General features: G+C 37.9%; 3 protein-coding genes across 4 annotated transcripts; 2 read left to right on the plus strand and 1 right to left on the minus strand.

The window, feature by feature from the left end:
* Positions 1-1994: 1994 nt before the first annotated feature.
* Positions 1995-5183, minus strand: LOC126697499 (uncharacterized). Of its 2 annotated transcripts, none has more exons than XM_050394509.1 (4): positions 4314-5183; positions 3139-3318; positions 2668-3065; positions 1995-2584 (listed from the first exon to the last, which is right to left on the minus strand). In XM_050394509.1, exons 1-4 carry the CDS (start codon positions 4675-4677, stop codon positions 2051-2053), a joined length of 1476 nt encoding a protein of 491 aa, XP_050250466.1. In that variant the 5' UTR covers positions 4678-5183; the 3' UTR covers positions 1995-2050. The 2 variants fall into 2 exon arrangements, with proteins under 2 accessions (XP_050250466.1, XP_050250467.1); XM_050394510.1 differs by lacking the exon at positions 4314-5183 and adding an exon at positions 3399-3676.
* Positions 5184-8269: 3086 nt separating this feature from the next.
* Positions 8270-12341, plus strand: LOC126697500 (very-long-chain enoyl-CoA reductase). Its single transcript, XM_050394511.1, has 4 exons — positions 8270-8624; positions 8924-8963; positions 10278-11026; positions 11985-12341. Exons 1-4 carry the CDS (start codon positions 8556-8558, stop codon positions 12051-12053), a joined length of 927 nt encoding a protein of 308 aa, XP_050250468.1. The 5' UTR covers positions 8270-8555; the 3' UTR covers positions 12054-12341.
* A 2689-nt stretch (positions 12342-15030) lies between these two features.
* Positions 15031-18259, plus strand: LOC126697501 (actin). The gene is made up of 5 exons (XM_050394512.1): positions 15031-15201; positions 16409-16478; positions 16641-17034; positions 17282-17895; positions 17982-18259. The coding sequence occupies exons 2-5, from the start codon at positions 16419-16421 to the stop codon at positions 18045-18047; spliced, it is 1134 nt and encodes a 377-aa protein (XP_050250469.1). The 5' UTR covers positions 15031-15201; positions 16409-16418; the 3' UTR covers positions 18048-18259.
* The last annotated feature ends 2110 nt before the right edge of the window (positions 18260-20369 follow it).

Below are 20369 nucleotides of genomic sequence, written 5' to 3' on the forward strand. Positions count from 1 at the left end.
GGGGGCAAAGGGCATATGGCCAGAAGAATTGCCAAGCATACTGTGGGCGTATAGGACAACGGCGAGGACTCCGACAGGAGAGACACCGTTTCGACTGACATACGGGAGCGAGGCAGTCATCCCAGCAGAAGTTGGGCTCACAAGCTACAGGGTTCACAACCACGACGAGGGCAGGAATGACGAATCCACGAGGCTACAGCTGGACCTTATAGATGAGGTCAGGTCGGCTGCAGAGCAGAGGATCGCTAGATACCAGGATCGCATGTCCAGGCATTTCAACTCCCGGGTCCGACAAAGAAGCTTCTAAGTAGGAGACCTCGTACTCAGGAGGGTCATGGGTGCAACAAGAGACCCTACACAGGGAAAACTCGGCCCCAACTGGGAAGGACCTTACAGAGTTGCGTCGTGGAAAAGGAAGGGAACATACCACCTGGAGACAGTAGACGGAGAAAAGCTGCCGCATCCGTGGAATGCTGAGCACTTGAGGAAATACTACCAGTGATAACGACACGACAACCAGTTTTTCCTTTAAGACTTTTTGACATTATTAACTTTTCCATCAACTGTTTAACTATTTTTGCTACAATCTTGTCGTGCCTTTTTAAGCCCGGGGGGGCAGGCACTTTTCCTTTACACATTTCTATCAACTTTGATTTTCTACTTGAATGCCGTTACAATTGCCCACAAAGTAACTAAGTTCCACCAAATGTGCGGATGCGAAATAAAGTCCATAAGATGGACGGATCCTTCAAAAGGATGATCACTTGAGGTCCACAAGATGGACGGATACCGAATCAAATCCGCATGATGGACGGGTAAGCCTACGAGGATTATCACTTCCACAAAGTGGACGGATCACTAAGGTGATGAAACGTAAGTCCACGAAGTGGACGGATCACTAAGGTGATGAAACGTAAGTCCACGAAGTGGACGGATCACTAAGGTGAAGAAACGTAAGTCCACAAAGTGGACGGATCACTAAGGTGAAGAAACGAAAGTCCACAAAGTGGACGGATCACTAAGGTGATGAAACATAAGTCCACAAAGTGGACGGATCACTAAGGTGATGAAACGAAAGTCCACAAAGTGGACGGATCACTAAGGTGATGAAACGTAAGTCCACAAAGTGGACGGATCACTAAGGTGATGAAACGTAAGTCCACAAAGTGGACGGATCACTAAGGTGATGAAACATAAGTCCACAAAGTGGACGGATCACTAAGGTGATGAAACGAAAGTCCACAAAGTGGACGGATCACTAAGGTGATGAAACGTAAGTCCACAAAGTGGACGGATCACTAAGGTGAAGAAACATAAGTCCACAAAGTGGACGGATCACTAAGGTGATGAAACGAAAGTCCACAAAGTGGACGGATCACTAAGGTGATGAAACGAAAGTTCACAAAGTGGACGGATCACTAAGGTGATGAAACGTAAGTCCACAAAGTGGACGGAACACTAAGGTGAAGAAACATAAGTCCACAAAGTGGACGAATCACTATGGTGATTAAAAATACAAGGCCACAAAGTGGACGGATCACTTAGTTGAACATAATCCCACACAGTGGACGGATCACTAATGCGATGAAACATACACAATGGACGGACTACCAAGGTGATTACACAGAAGTCCACAGTGGACGGATCACTAAGGTGAAAATAATTCCACACAGTGGACGGACTATCCCACAAGGATAATAAAAGAGCATGTACGCAAAGTGGACGGACCACTAGCAACGTTAATTTTTATAAGTCCGTTCAAAAGTGTCATACAACACCACAGAATGAACGGATCCCCAATTGTAAGTGCTCAATAAAAAAAAAAAATAAGTCCTCAATATGGACGGACAAACAAAATATTCTCACAAAAATACTCCCTCAAGAAGGTAGACGGAGCTTTAAACAGTACCAAACAATTATAAAAAGCATATGTGAACTTTAAGCCAAAAGCCCCAAAGGCAAATGTTTAATACAATTAAAAAGCACGAATTGTCTTAAAAAATGAATAAAAAAGAGGGACGGATTGTTCACAAAATAAAGTACATAGGCATCAATCTTTCTTTTCTTCAGCAACTGGGACATCCTTCGACGGGGCGGACTCTCCGTCTCCTTGAGCAGCACCGTCGCCAAAAAGGTCCTCCGTGTTTTCGGAGGCGACGGGGAGGGCAGAAGTCTGGGCTTGGTCCTCAAGTTTGACCATTGTCAAGTCCAGCTCTGGATAAGCCTTCTTGACTTGACGGAGGGAATCATCGAAGCCTTGGAGGAAGGAATCCGACAGCTCGCTCAAACAGGACTCCGAGCATCGGTATTCCTCGACGGCTGCCACTTTAGCCTGACGGAGATCTTCTTTGAGTTGTTTGATCTCAGCCTCTTTATTCTCTATGACCGTCAGCGAAGTGGCCGTCTTCTCCTCCAGCTCCTTCCTCGCCTGCTCAGAAAGCTCCAGCTTCTTCTCCATCTTGGACCTCCATCTCTGAAGTTGTCCGAGCTCTTCCTCCGTCTGCTGCGCCTTCGCGCGCACCCGGTCCAAGGTACTCTCACGGTTGAGACACCGGTCAAGTAGTCCCTTCATCATGACCAAGGACTGCAAATAGACAAGAGACCGTCACATAATGTAGGTAACAAGAAGAAAGAAAAATAAAAACTTATTTGACAAACATAACCAACCTGAGCGACGGAGAAGAGGCCCGTCTCCCCCATGGCCTCCGTCGAATGGTTTCCCAGGTCTTCATAGTCTTCTGCCGTGATGATGGACGACAGCTTCTCCAATGCATACTTGGAGTCGTCACGGAGAAGGGAAGGAGGTCTCTCTTGCTTACCCTCTGGGGCCGTCATCAGTCCTTTACCTGTCCCCTTCTTAGCTGGGGTGACGGTCTTGACACCCTCTGCCATCAAACCAACCACGGGCTCAAGTGAGACTTTTGGTTGCTTAAACGGACGGTCAGATTTTGATGTTGGTTTCCTCTTAGGTGCTGAAGCCGACACCTTAGGAACCACCTCGCCGGATTCCCTCTTCTTGACGGCTTGGGATTTGATCAAAGCTCTCCTTTTTGCGTCATCCATCTCTGCAAATAATGACGGATGAAATTAAAACTACGTAAGGGCAGTTAGATGACAAAGTGAAGTTGACGGGCTTACGTTTATGAACTCGTTCGTCGTATCTAATTGCTTCTTGGGTGGGCTCAGGACCGTCACAGTACCAATGTATGGTCCTTGGGTTCACCAACTTAGCCCAAGTCCTTTCCTCCGGCGTAGTTTTCCTGCAAATCTTTTCAAGGAAACTAAACTCCTCAAGGCTGACTTGTGGGCGCCGTCTACCTGCAGAGAAAGGTGATCAAGATATAGACATAAAAATGGACGGATATGAATAGCAGTATAAAATTAAGACGGATGCATACGTGTCTGATTTATTACTGCCCAAGTTGTGTCGACGGGCATGTACTCCGTCTCCCCTGGATGGTTCATCCATCTGTCACCCTCCAGGAAGAAGTACCGACTCTTCCAGTCTCTATTTGAGTCTGGGGTCTCAAAAATCACCTTCAACAAGGAGCTCCGACTAGCAAAACTGTACATCCCCCTTGATCCGGAAATCTCGTCTGGACGGTAACAGTGAAGAAATTCACGGACCGTCAATTTCCTTTCCCCGTTCGACATTGCACCGTAAAGAATCTCCATGGCTATGAAGACCCTCCAGGCGTTAGGGGATATCTGGGTGACGGACAACCCCAGATACTGTAAGAGTTCCCTATGAAGTGTAGAAAGCGGGAATCGAAGTCCAGCCTTCAACGCCTGCTCGTACACTCCGACACCGTCTACCCCCTCATAGTAACACTTCTCCGACACATGTGGTAGACGGATGGAAACATAGTCAGGGATTTGAAAGTTGGTTCTGAAGGTGCTGAAGTGTTTTTCTCTAATGACGGATGTAAACCTATGCACCGTCCACTCTGGTAACATAATGAACTGCCTTAGTCCATCAGCACCTACGACGGACTCCAGTGCTCGATCCCCGTCATCGTCGGAACCATCTACTTCAACTATCTCCACATCCTCATCTGTTGAGGATGAAGAGGAGGCAGACGGACTCCTACTTTCGCCGGGGCTCTCTTGGTCTTTATGACCGGACGGGTATACATCCTCGTATTCCGTCCCATCACGAACCACCGACTGGTTACTTGACGCACTAGACATTTCCTACAATTGACAATAAAACCTAAGACTGACGGGTTTGAAAGTGTTGACGGGTATGGAAAGCCTAACAACAATGCATGGACGAAAATGTAACTTGACTATAGTAAATTAGAAGCACTTACCGAACTTAGCAGAGGATAGGTGACGGTTGGTGTAATCAGCAAATATTCGTCCTCGACGGATTTCTCTGACAAGGTTGACGGCTTCGCTCTGACAAATGTTTTCTGAGTGAAAATTGAAAAATGAAAGAGTGAGGCGCCTTATATATATAGGAAGTGCACGGAAGACGAAGCGACGCTTCGATCCTATACAACGACCATTCAGAGAGTGACACGTGGCATGCTTAATAAATGCTGACAACCTGTCAGTACGTACCAACAGATTTGTACCCGTCATGTAACCGTCAACTTGATGATTCTTCCTTTGACGAGTTGATCCATCTGGGACCGTCATCCTATTCTGCATGAATCCGTCATAGCCATACATAAGGACCGTCACCCCATTGATCCTTTGTCCTTAAAGATGACGGATCATTGGGGTGAAGGGGGCAACTGAAGATGATAAAATATTGGGCATGATGGGCTTACCTTAATGGGCCTGACGGATTGGGTCTCTTGGGCCTGCGTAAGTATGGTCCCAGCTTTGAAGGCCCATCACTGCTGACGCAGCGAGGGCCCATGATCCGGAAATGGGAATCCTTGCTCACCACGTTTGGAAGAATTGGGAATAGAGTCCCACATTGAAAAGATGTGGAAACCAAAAAGGGAAAGTCAACCCCTTATCACTATAAAAAGGCGTAATACCCACAGAAACCGAGGTATGCTTTTATGAACCCTCTCTAACGCACTAAGTAAAACAAAGGAATTCTAACTTGACCGTCGGAGAGCCTTCGGCCGGCACCACACCGGTGCTTCTCTGAAGGATTCTTTTGTTTGTTTCGTCGTGCAGGTTCGATTCGAGTCGCGAGTACGGTGTGACCCATTGGTGACGGTTTTCGACGTCATCAATTTACACATAAACCCTCTATTTTTTCTTCATCGCTCTCATTCTGTCACACCACAGTTGTGGCAAAGAAGTTGTGTAATAGTTTGTGGTACTAGATTTTTTTTTTTCTTAAATTACATCTTATTTCTAGTTATACTAATCATTCGACAATTTTGACTAACACTTACAATCCAACTAGAACAAGCTACATCTCTTCTACTCACTTCCTTCTCTTCATCAATCACATTTCTTCTTCTTTGTTTTCTCCACCATCCATTTATGCGATATTTTTTTTTTGTTAATAATTCAATTGTTAGGAGAATGATTATTTAAATCTTAAATGTCTTTATTGAAAAAAAAAATTATAAAATTGAACTACAAAGCTTTTCGCCATCAATTCAAACTTTATTGTCTCTTTCTATTTGTTGTTAGTAGGTTTATTAGTGTGTGCACTTGTGTCATGGTCTTTTTATTAAATTCCCAAAAAATTTTCCCCATCAAAGCCATCACATATAATCTTTTATTATTATTATTATTATTGGATCACATTTATTCTATAAAGGTGTCATTCGACCTATACATTGGGCTGGGGCATGGACTTGCATGTATAATAAATTACATGGGTTTTAACTTCTATCCATAATCCCAAAATTGCGTATTAATATTTTTTTTCCAAAAATATGTTGATTTTCTGACAAGAATTTTGTAGCTCAATTGATATTTAATAATTTCATCTGAAACTTCAAGGTTGAAATCCATCTCTACCAACTAAGGAATTATATTATATATACTTTTAACCAAATATGGAAAGTAGGGTGGTAAACGAGTCTGTTGAGGTCTAAAAAATCATAACGCCAAGGCCCAAAAATAGCACAATGGGCCAACTTCATAGAAAGTAATATTAAAAAGGTTGGGCTCACCACAAAAAAAAAAAAAAAAAAAAAAAAGAGGATGGCAAGCCCAAAAGACTTGAGCCCAAAATCCATGAAGGGACAGGCTTTAGAACCCATGAAACAAAAGGAAGAAAGAAAAAGGCCCAACCCGTCAAGATTAGAGGATGAAAAGAAAGAATCCATTGGAAGGAACTGACCCAAGATGCCCAGAGGTTGCCAGGGGCTCGGGATCCTCGGGGCGTGCAACACAGGTAGGATGAGAGGGAGAAAGTTCAAAAGAGCACCAAGAAACGAAGGACAGACATGTCCTTCTTAGCGGCCCAATGATGCAGAAAGGAATCAGAGAGCTTGGGACTAACAATTTATGAACCAAGAGCTGGTACCTCGAGGAGTCCAAAAGGAAGAACCACGAAGGGAACTAAGTTCGGAAAACTTTCAAGCTAGCAGGGAAGGGATCAGCTAATTCAAGAAAAAAGAAAAAAGAAAAAGTAGCAAAAAAAGCTGAATTCGAAAAGGTAAGGTGTAGAACCTTGAAGGAAGAGAAATTAGAAGTCAGCTCTCTAGGGACATCCCAGGAAGGAAAGTCAACAAATGGCTTTTAGGGAAACAACACTAAAGAGGAAAACTATGAGAAACGGGGAAAGAACCGACCATCAATATGGCTGGCATAACAGGGGCTCAGGTACTTAGGGAGCCAAAAGGGGGAGAATCAGTGGTACTCCGAACCCTAGAATGACACTATAAAAGGGAATAAGCAGCCAACATTGCGGGGGGTATTCAGCAAGAGGGAATCATAACAGAATTATTGAGAAAACACTATCTAAAACTCAAAGAAAGTAGAAAAACAATGCCTGCTATCCCAGAAACAGCCACTATAAAATATACTTGGATTCAAAGGGATTCAAACTTTACAAGTTTTAGAGGCTTAGATAGTCATCTAAGTCTATAATTTTTGAGCTTATTTGGACCTTGTAATACATCATAGTAGGCATATTATAATTCACAATTAAGAAAAATAATGAAATATTTCATACTAATTTAAAGACCTTGAATAATTATTTTGTGTATTTCTTTATTACATTGTCTTCCTTTATTGTTTCTTATTGTTCAATACATATATTCTTGCTTGCTAGTATGTATGTATTATAGGATCCCTACTCTGTGCGTCACTTGGTTTGTGAAACAGCCCAGTTAGCTACGGTGAACCAAGCCCAGTCCCTTCAAACAACAACAAGAGGCCCCGAGGTCCTCGCTTCGGCTTGGGCTTGGACACCATCCAAAAAGGGACTCTCACAGATTCAAGCCAAGTCGAGTATTAAAAGTTCAAACGTGTTTATTTAATTATTTTTTTCTCAAAAACAAGCCGAGCTTGAGCTCATTATATATCAAACAAGATTTTATGCTCAAGTTTTGCTCATTTTCTTATCAAGCAAGCTCAAACTTGTTCACTAGTTACTAGATTAACCCCCTCTCAAAAAAAAAAAAAAAAAAGTTACTAGATTAACTTGCTCTTTTTATCTATATTGTGAAACCATGATTAAAATATTTTATCTATTCACAATTCCATGAATTTTTATTATAAATAGACTGTATATATCATTAATAAACTACTAATAATAATTTAATATCATATGAACATATTAACAAACTTATACAATCCAATTTCAAGTTTATATTAATATATTTTTAAACAAGTATACATATAAAATGTTATATTATATATAATTAAATCGAGCTCTTATATTTATGAATTTGTTCACAAACACGCTATTATATTTGAACTTGACTTATTTAGTAATCGAGTATGAAATTAAGACTTAAACTTTACTTGTTTTCTAAACAAATAAATAAAACTTTACTTGTTTTCTTGAGTCAATGGTTCACAAACAAGGTCTATATATAGCCATATGATGGGAAGGGAAATTTTGGGGTGTTTAATATATGTACTTAGAAACTGAAAATTATTATTTAAAAACATGTATGAAAAATATGTAATATTATTTAAAAACTAAAAATTGTTATTCAAAAACATATACCAAACACCCTAGTATAGTAGACAATAAAGGCCAGAGTTGTCTTCACGCTTCACATCTCTTGACCAAATTTAACAAGGTGGGACCTATGGTGATATGTCCCAAGGTAAGTTGTTAGAAGTTAGAAGTTAAAACCTGGCCCACGAGTGTAAAACCCTGGTTATAGAAGTATAGCTAGGCAACACAGATGAGATGAGGAATTGTGGTTCATCAGCCAATACAGTTAGCTCTCCTACCCCAACTACACGCCATTACTATATCTCCCAAACCCACCCCTTAATTACTCTGCAAAAAAATTAATACTACCCTACCTATCTCTGGGATCTCATACGAGTTTCCCATTTCCTCAATTGGGTCACAGCTCTTGGATCTTCAATAAAACCACCCACAAATTAAAAGGGTTCGTCGTTTACACCATTTCGTGAATTGGGTCACTCTCTTTTGGTCTCAAAAAATGAAGGTCAGTGTAGTTTCTCGGAGTGGTAAAGATGTTGTCAAGGGTGGCCTTGAGCTCAGTGATTCCGTACGTTCTTCTCTTTCTCTTTTTTCCTTTGTTTTTGTAATTTATTAACATAGTGTCTCTGTGAATCGGTGGTAACGATCATCTCAATTCAGCTGGGTTTGTCAGTTCCAATTTAAGTAAAAGATTGATTATTATTTTATTTTTATTTTTTTTGGGGAGAGTAAAATGATTAAGACCCGAAAATGGTCTTCTTCTTTGTTTTCTTGGGTTTATATTAGTTTCATGATTTTTGATATCCTTTGCATGTATTTGAATAATACCCAATTGTGATTGTATATGTCTTTTTTGTTAATTTGTAGGCTACGGTTGCAGATCTGCAGGAGGCAATTCATCAACGAAGTAAGTGCTGGATTTGCTTTCCTTGTTATTAGAATTTCCTTGCAAATTTTTACCTTGAAGGCTTGAACTGCTAAGTATGCTTTGTTAGTCAGTTAATCTATGTTTAGCGAAATAGTTATGGTTGATTTTAAAAGACAAATGCCCAAAAAGTGTTATTTTCCACATGTAGTGATGTAGGTGTTAATACTGGTTTTAGTATGGGTTTGAGGCTGAAAAGAGATTTTCTTTATTATGGGAATTACTGAAACTTCTATAAACGGCTGCAAATTTGACAACTGGGTTCTACATGATGTTTTTTGCACACAAATGTGAAGGACATCTTCTCTATTGTCTTTAAGGACTTAATTTTCTTTCTTGAAATTATCCTAGTAAGAATTAGTAACATCCTTATGCTTAAAGCTAAATTAGAGCTTTGGTTGTCCATACCACATAGGTGAAACCTTTCTAGTGATAAATTTTTTGATACAGATTTGCCTCTTGAACTGCATTTCTCTCTCTCCCCCCCACCCCCACCCCCACCCGGCCACCCCCCATGGAAGGAATGAAGTTCACTTTTTCTACTAGAATGTACACATATCAGTCTGTGGAGGGTAATGTACTTTCTTGAAGATGATTCTCCCAAACCATTGAATATTTTTCTACTATGGTAGTATCCAAGGATAATGAGTCATGACATTGACAGGAATTTTATTTTTACTATTAATTCAATTCAATTATTTGTGGGCATGACAGATCACTTTTAAAAATTATCTGTTAAAGCACCAGGTCTTGTTGGGGTTTGTTTGACCAAGGTATTTTCAGATTTCAGAGAACTATAATTTGTATGCAGTGTTAATTATAATTAGATAAAAAAAAAAACTTATAAAAAAAAAAAAATTGTATGCAGTGTGAATTCAAGCACACTGAAAGGAAATCTTGACACTTACCACTGGAGCTCTTTTTTTTTTTTTTTTTTTTTTTTTTTCATGATGTAATATTTCTGTCAAGAACAAAATAATTTTTAAGTCCATGGGATCTGTAAGATTTTTAACAAAATCAGCACTAGACTTCCTGTCTGATTTGATTTATATTTTCTGGACCTCCGGTGTGTCTAAGATTGAGGTATGGCCTTTTGTAGTTCATCATATTAGGTGTATTCACTATTGGACTTAAATTTATTACTGATTTACTGCCTGAGATAATACTTATATGCTTTGTTTCATTGTGAGTTTGACCCCTGCCCCCAAAAACTGAATGTGAGTGCATGTGTATATGTGTTGACAGACTTGCATGTCATATGATTTAACTCACCTGATTTTCATCTTACATCAACAGCCAAAAAGTTCTATCCTTCAAGACAGCGGTTAACCCTCCCCCTTAAACCGGGATCAAAGGAAAAGCCTGTTGTTCTTAACTACAAGAAAAGTCTCAAGGATTATTGTGATGGAAACCACTTGACTGTAGTGTTCAAGGACCTGGGCACACAAGTTTCCTATCGCACACTTTTCTTCTTTGAATACTTGGGTCCTTTGCTCCTTTATCCCATCTTTTATTACTTCCCTGTCTACCAGTTCTTTGGCTACAAAGGGGAGCGAGTCATCCACCCAGTTCAGACATATGCTTTATATTACTGGTGTTTCCACTACTTCAAACGAATTATGGAAACATTTTTTGTGCATCGGTTCAGCCATGCAACCTCACCACTCTCCAATGTGTTTCGTAATTGTGCCTATTATTGGACCTTTGGCTCTTACATTGCTTACTATGTGAACCACCCACTTTACACCCCTGTTAGTGACCTCCAAATGAAGATCGGCTTTGGGTTTGGAGTGCTTTGTCAAATCTGTAACTTCTATTGCCATATCTTGCTGAGGAATCTGCGCAGCCCTGATGGGAATGGAGGATATCAAATTCCACATGGTTTTCTATTCAATATTGTGACATGTGCAAACTACACAACAGAGATTTATCAATGGTTGGGTTTCAATATTGCCACACAGACTGTCGCAGGCTATGTTTTCCTTGTGGTTGCTACTCTTATTATGACCAATTGGGCCCTCGCAAAGCACCGTCGTCTGAAGAAGGTTACTTTTTTTTAATGAAACTTTCTTTACTTTTTGTTGAACATGTTTGTTTTAATTTCTTTTCTGCATATAACTGCATGCATTTCTTAAAAATTTGAGGCATTTTCTCTGATGATATGTCCACCTGCATTTACTCCTTTCTAGATTGGGTGTGACTAGAATCTAGGTAAGTTATTTTAGATTTTCATCTGTAAAGTATAGATTGGTTAGGAACATAAAATATTTGAGAAGGTATATGGCTTTGTAATGTCAAATAAATTACTCTCATACATTTGTCATGCTAGCAACTACTGGATACATCTACATACCAGTGTTTATATGTGTTCATGTATTAGGGGTGACCCATTGGACCATGAATCTGGTATACATATATAGATACATTTTTTTATATGTAGATGTATGTGTTTTTTTTGGGTAAGTTTGATCCGATATTTGTTGAGCTTTATCAAATTCAATGGAATACCCTGTTTTGTCTCTTTTTTTTAATCTGAGTAGGATCTTGTTATGCTTTATTGACAATCCTAGATTGCCTCCCTCTTAAAAAACAAAAAAGACAGGAGGTAAGCCTAACTCCTGGGCTTCTAACCTCAGATGTTAACTCCCCCTGCAATGAGGGAGAGATGCACCATGTGTAACATGAAAGTATTTACCCATCCCCCTAAAAATTAGCAGCAAGCCTAGTTACTGAATAAAAGAAAGACCTCAAGTGTACTGTTACCTAACAAAAGTTTATCAATCTAAAATAGATGGCAGGGAGTCCTAACAAAAGTCCAGTTGTGCGCACCTCAAAATTTATAGGCATCATCAACATGTTTCTCAGTGTGTTTTCACTTCTGAATATTTTGATGTGTATCCTATCAGCTTCATTTGTAAACATAATTTCAATTCTATAGACTCAGAAATTTCATTTCTTGTGATATTTCTTGTTAATGTTGCTTCTTAACCTTGTCATCTGCAGCTATTTGATGGGAAGGATGGAAGACCGAAGTATCCACGCAGATGGGTAATATTTCCCCCATTCCTGTAAGCATGGCTCTCATCTTGCATCTTGTTGCTCTCTTGGTACCAAAAATCAGATTCAACAGCAAGAATTCAAGATGGTTGGAGCTTAATAGGTGTCAGATATGAACTTGACATTTTTATAGACAGCTTACTCCCACTTGAACTACCTGATGATAATCATCTTTTATTCTTTTCTTATTGTTTTGTCCCCCCTCCCCCCAAATTTATGTTTCCTCTCATTCGTCATGTTATTTGGGAAGAAATACAGTTAATGTTGGTGATCTAGCTTTTTATCAGATTGGCTTCTTGACTATTTTTTATATTTCATTGGGCATTTTTTTAATGACCTCTAGATATGAAAAGTATTAGAAAATCATGGCTCTTACACAAAGCAAGATTTGGAGAATTTTAACATTTTGTTACAGTTTGGTCAGACCATTCAATCCACCATTTCTTGTTAGGAAGTGGCATTGAATTTAATGATGGCTGATAATCATTTAGACATCAAACTGTAATTTATGTGGTCTATATCTCAAAAGAAAGCTGTTATGGGATGCCATGACTTTAAAAATTTTCCCAATTTTGTGGACAAATGGAGCAATGAAACAAAGTGGTCGTTGGCAACTAAAAACAATTAGAACTAACCGTTTGACGATGACAATCTATACAGAGCCTAGAGTAGTAGAGTTGACTGCTATATTTATGGCATAGCGACAACTGACAACCCACCTTTCCGATCGAATAGCTAAGGTACTCCTAGTGAGATCAGAATTAAGAGGATTAGATACAATTTCTTAGGTAAGAGGAGCTTCTAAGTTTATAATTCATTCACTAGAAAGAAGGCAAACTTAGAGCATTTACATCAACTCATGAAAAAAATTTCGTTTATTTTAGTATGAGAACTTTTTTTATTTTTATTTTACGTATTTACTTTTCAAAACACTCCTATCATATAATTTATTTTACATTACATTAAAATATCAATTATTCTTGATTTTTTTAATTGTTTCTCCTTCTTCACATACAATAATCACCATCCACTCTCGTCCTTCAACCTCGAACTATGTAAAGAAAAAAAAAAAAAACTGTATGCAAAGTGAATAGTATTAACGTAAATTTACACAATTACTCTAGTAATTTTGCAAATTTACATATTTTTAACCTGACTGACGTGGATGTTTTTTTTATTTATATTGAATGCCTAAAAGTGATACCTTTTCTCTATTTTGCATTGTTTGATGCTGAAATGCTCTTAGAACCTTGCTATAGCTTCAATATTCCTCTACAATGTTAGATAACTTTAAGTAGAAAAATTGGATCTCAAATGGTCCTGGCAATAGACCAAAAGTGTAGGCTCTTTACACTAAGAATGGGCTGTACCTTTCAGCTTTTACATGAGTAATGATTTAATAAGGACTTGGATTGGTAAATCCATGAGACAAAAGGTTGGAGTGGTGGAGTGGCGGACAACTATTCTTTGTTGGAAGAAGTTGCCTAAGCAATTTCAAAGCATATTTTTATGTTTAAGGAAGTATTCAATTGGATTATAATCTCTTTAAAGCTCATTATTTTATTAAACACAGAAAATGTCTAGAACCCATCATAGTTGCCACTCCATAATGTGAGGATCTAAGTTTTTATTGTTATTATTATTTGTAGCAAAGACTTCTTTTTGATACATGACATAAAATAACGTTTTAAAAAATGTGCATAAAAAAGATTATTCCTTTTGGAATGAGATTGGAGCTTAGACTTATGATTTATGAACTTCATCCACTCAAATTATTTTCCTACTTAACCAAGAAAATCTGATATACCAACTGTACCAATCCAACCTTTTTTTGAGGTAGAAAAAAAAAATTCCCCTTTTCGGACATAGTTTCCTCTGCAACCCAAAAGCATTTGCTAAGGTAAAAGGATCCTAATTTTTTTTTTTTTTTAAATATGAAATAATGGCATTTCATAAAACTCCTTCCCTTAGGACAATGTTTACCAAGAAAAGAAAAAAATTTTACTACGGACTAATGAGTTATGAAAAGCATTTGACTTTGTGGTTTGTACTTTGTATCATCATTATTCCATTGAATTCATTCTAGATATCAATTTGTCAAATGTATATACATTAAATTTGGATGCATTTTACTGAATACTTATTTATTGAAAGTATGGGAAAAAGTTTTATTTTGCTATGGGCATTGCTACAATGAGTTTAAAAAAAAAAAAAAAAAAAAAAAATATTTTTTGGGGTGTACAAATACACTTTAATTTTGGCTATTTCTAGAGAAATTTTTATTTGTGCCAAAAAATTAAGAGGAGCCCCAATCTCATAATAAACACACACACACACACAAAAAAGAGTAGAATGAGAATTAGTGCATTTTTCACCATTAAAAAATAAAATCACTCACCATAGAATTAGAAAGAAATCATAATTTAAATTAATATTATTTTGTATTTTAATTGACATTAATTGTTAAGAAGTGAGAATAATAATGAATTTAATTTTTTTTTCCTTTTAAATGATAAACTTGAGCTCAGGAATATAAGATTTCTCATCTATTAATCATTTTCAATTAATTATACTGATATTATTTAAAAGTTAAATTACAAGTTACACCTTTTTAATTTTAACATGTTTTCAATTCAATCCTTTAAATTAATTTTTTTTTTTTTAGTATTTAACCCCTTTATTTCCATTGTAGTCTTTAGTCCACTTTTGTTTAATTCACACCAATTTCTAATCCTTCATAATGATAATAAAAAATTTGAGTATTGTTTATATAAATTTGAATCAAAGAAAGTTAGTATATATAACTATATATAAAAACTGATTGATTGTTTGAATTGAAAAATGAAAGAAAAAAAGAAACGGAGAGGAATGAATGAATAAAAAAATAAAAGAAAAAAAGACCATAAATAGGGAAAAAAGGAAGGCCTTAAAGGCGAGCCCAATGGACGCGTTCTTCGCTTCGATATAAAAGTTCCAGACTGTACCACTCCTTACTCCGACCCCAAATATCTAACGGTCCAAACCGCATCTCTTCCCTCTTTTAATTCCTCTCTCTTTTCTTTCCCATTTCGCCTATTCACAAACCCCTCCCCACTATATTTCTCTCTCTCCTTCTCTCTCTCTCTCTCTCTCTCGCTTTCGTTTTCCAATCACATTCCCACAGGTCAATTTCCCTTCTCTCTCTCTCTCTCGCTTTCTCATCGATCTGTTTCGTTTTCGCTCAGATCTAAAGCCATTTCGATTTTCGATTTTTGTTTGACTCTATTTTTTTTTGAATTTGGCAATATATGATTTAATTTCTGTGATTATTATTGTGTTATTTTTTTATAATTGTGTTGGATCTAAAATGTTGTTCATTGTTGCGAAAAATGCTGAGGAAACAATGAAAATTGTTGTGAAAGTTTACCAAGAAATGAAATAATGCTGGCTAGTTTTTTTTTTTTTTTTTTTTTTTTTTGGTTTATATGTTTTTTGAAAACATTGTGAAACGAAAATGAAAGTAGAGGAGGTTGCATGTTGCATTGTTGTTATTAAAAGGAGTCAAGAAAGTTGAAGTAAAGCTAATTCTATCAAACTATGGGAAGTGTATGTTAACATAAATAAATAAAGGGTAGCTTTGCAGATCTCAATTATTTGATCTTTTTTTTCATTTGGGTGTGTCTCTTGGTTCCTTGTTATGGAGTTTTGAAGGGGAATGTTATGTGGTTCTTTTTTTTAGTTTTATTCTGAAACTGTTTGATTCATTCTGTTGTTGATAATGTAGGAATTTTTTTATTGCAATGAGCTGTGTTGTGTTACGTTTATTGGGAAATTCAAATTGTCATTGCCTTGATAGTCTAGAATAATCTATCATGCAATTTGTTTTGGATCAATGTTGCTAATAAGAAGTGATGGGGTTATGTTTATACATATTGGAGGATGCGAGTTTGTATTTGTTGGGTGATGAATGGTTTTGACATTCTTTTCGTCCTTTTGATTTGGTAGTTTTGGAGATATTCCCTATAGAATTATATTAGTTTGTGACTGTGCTATGTCGAATCACACTACGATGTAAATCTAGTGCAATCTTGATAGAAAAATTGCCTTTGGGGGGGGGGGGGGGGGTTGTTGTAGATGTTAATGTTTTCTTTTCCCAATCAAACTCCCTTAAGAGAGTTCTGTACTTCAATCATGGTATCAACCAGTGATGTGCATGCTTATGGTAGAACCCCGGGTGCTTATCTATGGTGTGTGTATTTATCAATATGATATTCTAGCTGAAAGATATGAAATAAGGTGAAAAGAAGGAAGGCAAATCCCAGCATGTGCTTCTTGTTCTGAATAACAAAGATTGTGCTTTTTTTTTTGACTGGTTATAGTTTATCAAGCAGGTAATACAAGATGGCAGATGCTGAGGACATTCAGCCGCTCGTGTGCGACAATGGGACAGGAATGGTTAAGGTATTAGATGAGACCTATCTGTGTTATGATGTTTGGTTTAGTTTTTAATATGCAAAGCTATTAGTGACTGTTCAGTTGAGGTACTGCTCAACTTTTATGCCTTCTCCCTCCATTTTTTTCATTATTGAATTTTGGATAATTGACTGTAATATTATGTTCTAGGCTGGATTTGCCGGAGATGATGCCCCACGAGCTGTGTTCCCTAGTATTGTAGGCCGCCCCCGTCACACTGGTGTGATGGTTGGAATGGGCCAGAAAGATGCATATGTTGGTGACGAAGCTCAGTCCAAGAGAGGTATTTTAACTCTCAAATACCCAATTGAGCATGGTATTGTGAGCAACTGGGATGATATGGAAAAGATTTGGCATCACACCTTCTACAACGAGCTTCGTGTTGCCCCAGAAGAGCACCCTGTTCTTCTAACTGAGGCTCCTCTTAACCCTAAAGCTAATCGTGAGAAGATGACCCAAATCATGTTTGAGACCTTTAACACTCCTGCTATGTATGTAGCCATTCAAGCTGTTCTTTCCTTGTATGCAAGTGGTCGTACAACTGGTAAGCAACTGATCAATCATTTTGTTTGCAAGGGTTTTAATTGGAATATCTCATTGACACTGGCATGCCATTCTTTAAATTCCCAAATTTAATTTGTTTTGCATGTTTTATTGCATCTCAACATGTAATCACATACATGGTTTGTGATTACACTTAGTATGCCATACAACCTAAGGGCAATTCCAGGAAATTGTTGTGATGTATCTCTTCCCCTTCATTGTTGATGGATTTTGCCTTTGCCATGCAGGAATTGTGTTGGACTCTGGTGATGGTGTCAGTCATACAGTTCCCATATATGAGGGGTATGCCCTCCCACATGCCATTCTTCGTCTAGACCTGGCTGGCCGTGACCTCACAGATCACTTGATGAAAATTCTTACTGAGCGTGGGTATTCTTTCACCACCACAGCCGAGCGGGAAATTGTGAGGGACATGAAGGAAAAGCTGGCTTACATTGCGCTTGACTATGAGCAGGAGATTGAGACCTCCAAGACCAGCTCTTCAGTTGAGAAGAGCTATGAGTTACCAGATGGACAGGTCATCACCATTGGTGCTGAGCGGTTCAGATGCCCTGAGGTTCTGTTCCAACCATCCATGATCGGAATGGAAGCAGCAGGCATTCACGAGACCACATATAACTCCATCATGAAGTGTGATGTTGATATCAGGAAGGACCTGTATGGAAACATTGTCCTCTCAGGTGGTTCAACCATGTTCCCAGGTATTGCTGATAGAATGAGCAAGGAAATCTCTGCTCTTGCCCCAAGCAGTATGAAGATCAAGGTGGTGGCTCCACCCGAGAGGAAGTACAGTGTCTGGATTGGAGGATCTATCTTGGCATCACTTAGCACCTTCCAGCAGGTATGTTTTGATTCTTGTATCTCAACTTGTTCAGTTCCTTTTGTATGGTTACTGATGAGAGGATTTTGATTCTCTTTTGAGTGCAGATGTGGATCGCAAAGGCAGAGTATGATGAATCCGGGCCATCAATTGTGCATAGGAAATGCTTCTAAATGTTCGAGAATAGGATCTTTGAAGAAACAAAGTTCTGTTTTTATTTCTCAGAACAAAGTGCTGCTTGCGCTTGCAACTCTTTGTTCTAGCTTTGTTATCATTTTATGTTATTCTCATGTTGGAGTGATGACTTTTTTGGAAGGCGAGGAGTTGAATTTGAAAAAATTGTCCATTTCTTATTTATTATATATTTTGAGAAGTTTTTTACTCCTCCATTCCACCTTTTTATTTTATTTATTTTTTTATATTAGGGCAAGAGGGTATATTGGAATACTTGAATGGTCCGATAAATGATTCTTTCATTTTAATTTTCTAACACCAATTGCCCGTTGTAGCAAAGGGCCAATTTATTTTGTTCCTCGAGTTTTCAACCACTTGCATCGTTTTGCTCGATAAAAAATGAAATCCCTATTGTTTGAATTTGTTCAGAGAAACAAAAGAGATATTTCTCTTACGAGGCAGACGGTGTAGCTAACTACGCTAAAACCTTGAGTAGATTTTTGGGAACCCCATGGTGTTCTAAGGTGCGTACGGTCTCGCTAACACTAAAAGGTAAACCCAGGCCCAGCTGGTTTTGGAGGCCTCATCCGTAAGAGGCTCGAGTTTGTTTGCCAAAATATGAGCTTTAAAAGATAGACTCAAACTAGCAAAGGATTTAGGGTCCAAATCTTAATGTGTGGAATTGGAAGCTATGGAAATGGTGTGAGCTTAACTGGTTAAGCATAACTACTAAAAAATAATGGCAACAGCATATTTGTATTTTTTTTTTAGTAGCTATGCTTCCTTTTTTTTTTTTTTTTTTTTTTTTTTTTTTTTTTTTCATAAAAAAACAAACAAATATGCTTTTGCCATTATTTTGTTTGAGGTTATACCTAATGATATAATGCTTTTATTATAGTTTGATAACTCTAAAACTTTGGAAAACCTTTGTAAGCAAATAACTATTCATTAACGCTCTGTTTGCTTTGACGTAAAATATTTACAGGAAAATATTTTCTCATTTTACAGTGTTTGTTTTGCAATAAAACATTTAATCAAAAGTAAAATATTTTCAGTCAACCAAATCAATCTAAAAGCAAATTTGTGTAAAATATTTTACACATAAAATATTGGTAAAATATTTTACAATTTCTCTTAACTCTCACCCAACAACTCTCAGGCTGTCTATTATCCCCTTTCACATTATCTCTTTTCTCCTTCTCAGCCCATACCTTCTATCCCAAAACTTGGTGGCACCACCCACCAACCGGCGCCACCCATCGACTAAAGCCACTCACTAACTGGTACCAACGGCGCCACCCACCTATGGCGCCACCATCGACCGACTCCACACTTCTCCCTCCTCTCGTTTCTCTCACGAAGTTCATCGAAATCTAGCTACTAAGTGGTGGCTTGGGTTTTTAATGGTTGCTCTGATCTTGCTGGTGGCTATTCCAGTCTCGTTACCACTACATTTGCTAGGTTGTTGGATTTTCATGTTAGATTCTTTGTTCGTGGATTTTCTTTTCAGGTTTTTGATCTAGTTTTATGGGTGTTTTAGCCTTTCTGATATGGATTTTTGGGTTGTTGATGGTTGTTTTTTGGGTGGTTGGTGATGATTTGGTGGTTGGTGGTTTTTTTTTTTGGTAGTTGGTGGCGGTTTTTTGAAGCTTTGTTGGTGGCTGATGGTGGTTTTAATGGCTGTGATTTGAATGGTTGGTGGTGATTTGGTGGTTGGTGGTGATTCTGATGGCTCTTGGGTGGGTGTTTGGGTAGATGATGGTGGCTGATGGAATGGGATAACAGGTGGTTGGTGGTTGTTGTTTTGGTAGTTGGTGGCAATTTTTTGAAGCTTTGGTGGTGGTTGGTGGTGGTTTTGATGGCTGTGTTTTGAATGGTTGGTGGTGATTCTAATGACTCTTAGGTGTTTTGGTAGATGATGGTGGCTGGTGGAGGCCGATTTATATTTGCAATATTTAGGTCACAACACTTGCCAAACACTTGCAAATATTTTTCAGTAAAATATTTACATGTAAAATATTTTACATCGAAACAAACGGAGCGTAAGCATTCCATTTTTTTCCAAAATGTAAAACATGGGAAATAGAGAGTATAGAACACCACTAATTATTCATTATGCTCCTATTAAAGTAATGTAACACAGTTAACTGCTACCAAATTCTTTAACCTGCATTTCGATTCTCGTAATTTCATTAAATGAAAATGTAGTAGTCTGCTTTTTATTATTACAAATTCTTTAACCTACATCCCAATTCTCATAATCTCATTAAATGAGAATGGAGTAGTTTGCTTTTTATTGTCACAAAATGGACGACTTGGTG

The sequence above is a fragment of the Quercus robur genome, chromosome 8 (genome assembly GCF_932294415.1).
Source record: "Quercus robur chromosome 8, dhQueRobu3.1, whole genome shotgun sequence".
NCBI classification, from domain to species: Eukaryota; Viridiplantae; Streptophyta; class Magnoliopsida; order Fagales; family Fagaceae; genus Quercus; species Quercus robur.

What these genes read in the sequence shown, in the direction of transcription:
- LOC126697499 (XM_050394509.1), bottom strand. Translation starts at nt 4,677, where the DNA reads ATGTATGGCTATGACGGATTCATGCAGAATAGGATGACGGTCCCAGAT. An exon ending in CCTATCCTCTGCTAAGTTCG is followed by an intron (nt 3,319 to 4,313) that starts GTAAGTGCTTCT and finishes CTTTCTCTGCAG; the next exon opens with GTAGACGGCGCCCACAAGTC. An exon ending in CGACGAACGAGTTCATAAAC is followed by an intron (nt 3,066 to 3,138) that starts GTAAGCCCGTCA and finishes CATTATTTGCAG; the next exon opens with AGATGGATGACGCAAAAAGG.
- LOC126697500 (XM_050394511.1), top strand. Translation starts at nt 8,556, where the DNA reads ATGAAGGTCAGTGTAGTTTCTCGGAGTGGTAAAGATGTTGTCAAGGGT. An exon ending in GCCTTGAGCTCAGTGATTCC is followed by an intron (nt 8,625 to 8,923) that starts GTACGTTCTTCT and finishes GTTAATTTGTAG; the next exon opens with GCTACGGTTGCAGATCTGCA. An exon ending in GGAGGCAATTCATCAACGAA is followed by an intron (nt 8,964 to 10,277) that starts GTAAGTGCTGGA and finishes TTACATCAACAG; the next exon opens with CCAAAAAGTTCTATCCTTCA.
- LOC126697501 (XM_050394512.1), top strand. Translation starts at nt 16,419, where the DNA reads ATGGCAGATGCTGAGGACATTCAGCCGCTCGTGTGCGACAATGGGACA. An exon ending in ATGGGACAGGAATGGTTAAG is followed by an intron (nt 16,479 to 16,640) that starts GTATTAGATGAG and finishes ATTATGTTCTAG; the next exon opens with GCTGGATTTGCCGGAGATGA. An exon ending in TGCAAGTGGTCGTACAACTG is followed by an intron (nt 17,035 to 17,281) that starts GTAAGCAACTGA and finishes TTTGCCATGCAG; the next exon opens with GAATTGTGTTGGACTCTGGT.